Here is a 3567-nt window from a genome sequence, read left to right on the forward strand (position 1 = left end):
ATATTAGCATTGACAATAGTTTGGTTGGGTGGTGGGGGAAAAGAAGGGAGGGAAACAAACCAGAAGAGACTCATGACGATAGAGAACAAATTGAGGGTTGATGGAGGCAGGTGGGTGGGGATGGGCTAGATGGGTGGTGGGATTAAGGAGGGCAATTGCTGCCATGAGCACTGGGTGTGGTAAGTGATGAATCATTGAATTCTGCTCCTGAGACCAATATTAAGCTGTATGTTACCTGACTCGAATTTACAGGGGGGAGAAAAAGAATAGTTTGGTTGGTTCTCCAAGTCCAAATAGCAAACGTGTGGAGATCCCCAATTCAAAACCGGTTTCTGATTGTAAAAGTTTAGCATTTTATATCATTTAGAAAAGTTGTTCTTTAGCAAATAATTTTCTAAAACCCCCCACTTTTCTTGTACCCTGTGTATTTCCTTTTGTGAATTGTGGGTGTCTTCCCTTGTTATTCTGGTGGGATGTCTTGGTAACATGAAGACATTCCTACTTTTTCTTTTGGAAAGATTGCTTTTTGCCACTTTATTATTCTGGGCATCAAGGAGATGTGCCTGGGGTTGGGGTGTCACCAGAACCAGGGACACTTTCTCATCATCATCACCAGAGGCCACCTGAGCTCATTAGATCCTTCTCCCCACTTTTCTTGCTCTCAGTTTTTGAATTTGATTTTTGTTTCTATAAATACTGGACACAAAATGATCACCTTAAAATCGAGACCCATATCTACATGCTCACTGGAGACTTATCTACTAGAATTTGGATGTTTTTGCAACTTATACGAAAGACAGTCTGATATTGCACAGCTTGCCTTGTATCATTGTTTGCCTAATTATTGCGACTGGAGGTGAGAATAGTCTGGTTGTGACATGGTCCAAGGAGGCTATAGAGCATGCGTGTGTGTGTGTGTGTGTGTGTGTGTGTGTGTGTGTGTGTGTGTGTGTGATGAGCAGTTCTCAAGACAGAGGTCCTGGAACCCATACCTCCAATACGTGACCCTTAAAATACAGGTGCCAGATTACTACTGACAACGAATATAAGAAGGGGACCTATTTCTATTCAAAGATTCCTTGGAAACGAAATTAATAAAGTGCAAGGAACACCATGTGAAGGAGGTGTTCCTTGTGCCGGGAAGTTTCATCAGTGTCAGGGAGGCCACCTCATTCCTCCACATTCCCTGCCACCACCTCTCATCAGTCTTCCTCTCGCTCCTTCCCCTGGACACACTGGCTTTCTTTTGAGCCTGGGTCTTTAACACAATACGCAAACAACAAAAGGCAGGATGGTGAAGGGGAGTGGGAGACACTGGCTTCCGGTTGAGGAATTCCTTCCATGTTCAGGAAGGGGAGACTCACAGGAGTAAAAGGCCCAGCGGAGGGAATACTGTCAGTGATGCTGCACAGGCTGTGTGGTGACAGATGGCAGCTCCAAGCCTGGTGAGCAGGGCGTGATGTTGACACTTGTTGAATCACTGTGTGGCGCCCCCGAAACTAACGTGACCTGGTGTGTCGAGCACCCTCATGCTTTAAAAAATTAATTTAGAAAAACCCACGTCTTTCCTCAGAGCCGTCGCACTCATAGTTCCCTCCGACGGGCACGCTCTTCCCCAGAGGACCTTGTGTCTCCTGTCTCCTCGAGGGCTCTGTTTACATGTGTGCCTGTGTGCCCAAACAACCATGAAGAGCCATCCCTCCATCCACGCTTCCCTTTACACAGGCTTTGTTTTTCTTCACAGCACCTGTCACCCCTGATATTTTATCTGGTCTCCTTTGCTTATCCCCTTTCTCCATCACTGAACCCTCCAGGCTTTTGTTTCTAGACACTTATACACTTTGCGTGAAGGTTAGTCAGTGCTCAAGGTTATTCCTCAAACGGGTGACAGAATTCCTCATTAAAAGTATAGAAAATATGAGCACTTGGGGAAAATGTTAAGTGTGGGAAGTGAATACCTATTCAGAGCTGGCATGGAGATGCTGAGCGGGGACAAGTTCCATACAAAAATGATGGATATTCACTTTTGAATGCAAAATAAGAATCGTAGAATTTCAATGATATTTGCAATGTTCATTATTGAGAAAATCAGTCATGTTATTTTTTTTTTTTTTTTTTTTTGTTCCCTGGTAGTCACCTCCAGCACATGAATCCAGGAAATGATACACAAATTTCAGAATTTTTTCTTCTGGGATTTTCAGAGCGACCAGAACTGCAGCCCCTCATATTTGGGCTTTTCCTCTCCATGTACCTGATCACTGTGTTTGGGAACCTGCTCATCCTCTGGGCCGTCAGCTCTGACTCCCACCTCCACACGCCCATGTACTTCTTCCTGGCCAACCTGTCCTTTGGTGACATCTGTGTCACCTCCACCACCGTCCCAAAGATGCTCTGGAACATCCAGACCCAGAGCAAAGTCATAACCTATGAGAACTGCATCACACAGATGTATTTTTTCCTGCTCTTTGCAGGATTAGACATCTTTCTTCTGACAGTGATGGCCTATGACCGCTTTGTGGCCATCTGTCACCCCCTACACTACATGGTCATGATGAATCCCCGGCTCTGTGGACTGCTGGTTCTGGTGTCCTGGATCATGTGTGTCCTGAACTCCTTGTTACAAACCTTAATGGTGTTGGGGCTGTCCTTCTGTACAACCTTGGAAATCTCCCACTTTTTCTGTGAACTCAATCAGATGATCCAACTTGCCTGTTCTGACACTTCTATTAATAACTTGGTGATGTATCTTGCAGCTGTGCTGCTGGGTGGTGCTTCCCTGGCCGGGATCCTTTACTCTTACTCCAAGATACTTTCCTCCATACGTGGGATCTCATCTGCTCAGGGCAAGTATAAAGCATTTTCCACCTGTGCATCTCACCTGTCAGTTGTCTCCTTATTTTACTGTACAGTCCTAGGAGTGTACCTCAGCTCTGCTGCTACCCAGAGCTCCCACTCAAGTGCCACAGCCTCGGTGATGTACACGGTGGTCACGCCCATGCTGAACCCCTTCATCTACAGCCTGAGGAACAAAGGCATAAAGAGGGCTCTGAAAAGAATCGTTGGGGTTCCAGGGATGTAAGGGCCAATTGTCCTGGGGCTGAAGATGTGCCCATGATTGCAGGGCTCAGAGCCTCAGAGACAGGAGCTGCTATCCCTTTATCAGACTGTGGAAGTAGAATCTGATCTTTCTAATTCTTTCCTGGAATTTCCATTTGTTTGATTTCAACTTCTCTATACATTTAAGTAAATCATTTTATTAAGCTTCTGCTCTGTCTGATGTACAGTTTATCCTTTGTCCATTTTCATACGTTCCCAATGTTTTCCCCATCCTTGGGTCACAAAGGCCTAGAAATTTCTGTATCTTACAATGGGAAAGTTGGATTTCTTTTTCTTTTTCTTTTCAAGATTTTATTTAAATTCATGTTAGTTAACATATAGTGTAGTATTGGTTTCAGGAGTAGAACTTAGTGATTCATCATTTACATGCAACACCTACCACTCATTACAAGTGCCCTCGTTCATGCCCATCACACATTTAACCCATCCCCCCACTCACCTCCCTCCAGC

General features: G+C 44.9%; 1 protein-coding gene across 1 annotated transcript; it reads left to right on the plus strand.

The window, feature by feature from the left end:
- Nucleotides 1–2128: 2128 nt before the first annotated feature.
- On the plus strand, nt 2129–3079 carry LOC122236381 (olfactory receptor 7A5-like). Its single transcript, XM_042977309.1, has one exon. The coding sequence runs from the start codon at nt 2147–2149 to the stop codon at nt 3077–3079; it is 933 nt and encodes a 310-aa protein (XP_042833243.1). The 5' UTR covers nt 2129–2146.
- The last annotated feature ends 488 nt before the right edge of the window (nt 3080–3567 follow it).

This window comes from Panthera tigris, chromosome A2 (assembly GCF_018350195.1).
Source record: "Panthera tigris isolate Pti1 chromosome A2, P.tigris_Pti1_mat1.1, whole genome shotgun sequence".
Classification (NCBI taxonomy): Eukaryota; Metazoa; Chordata; class Mammalia; order Carnivora; family Felidae; genus Panthera; species Panthera tigris.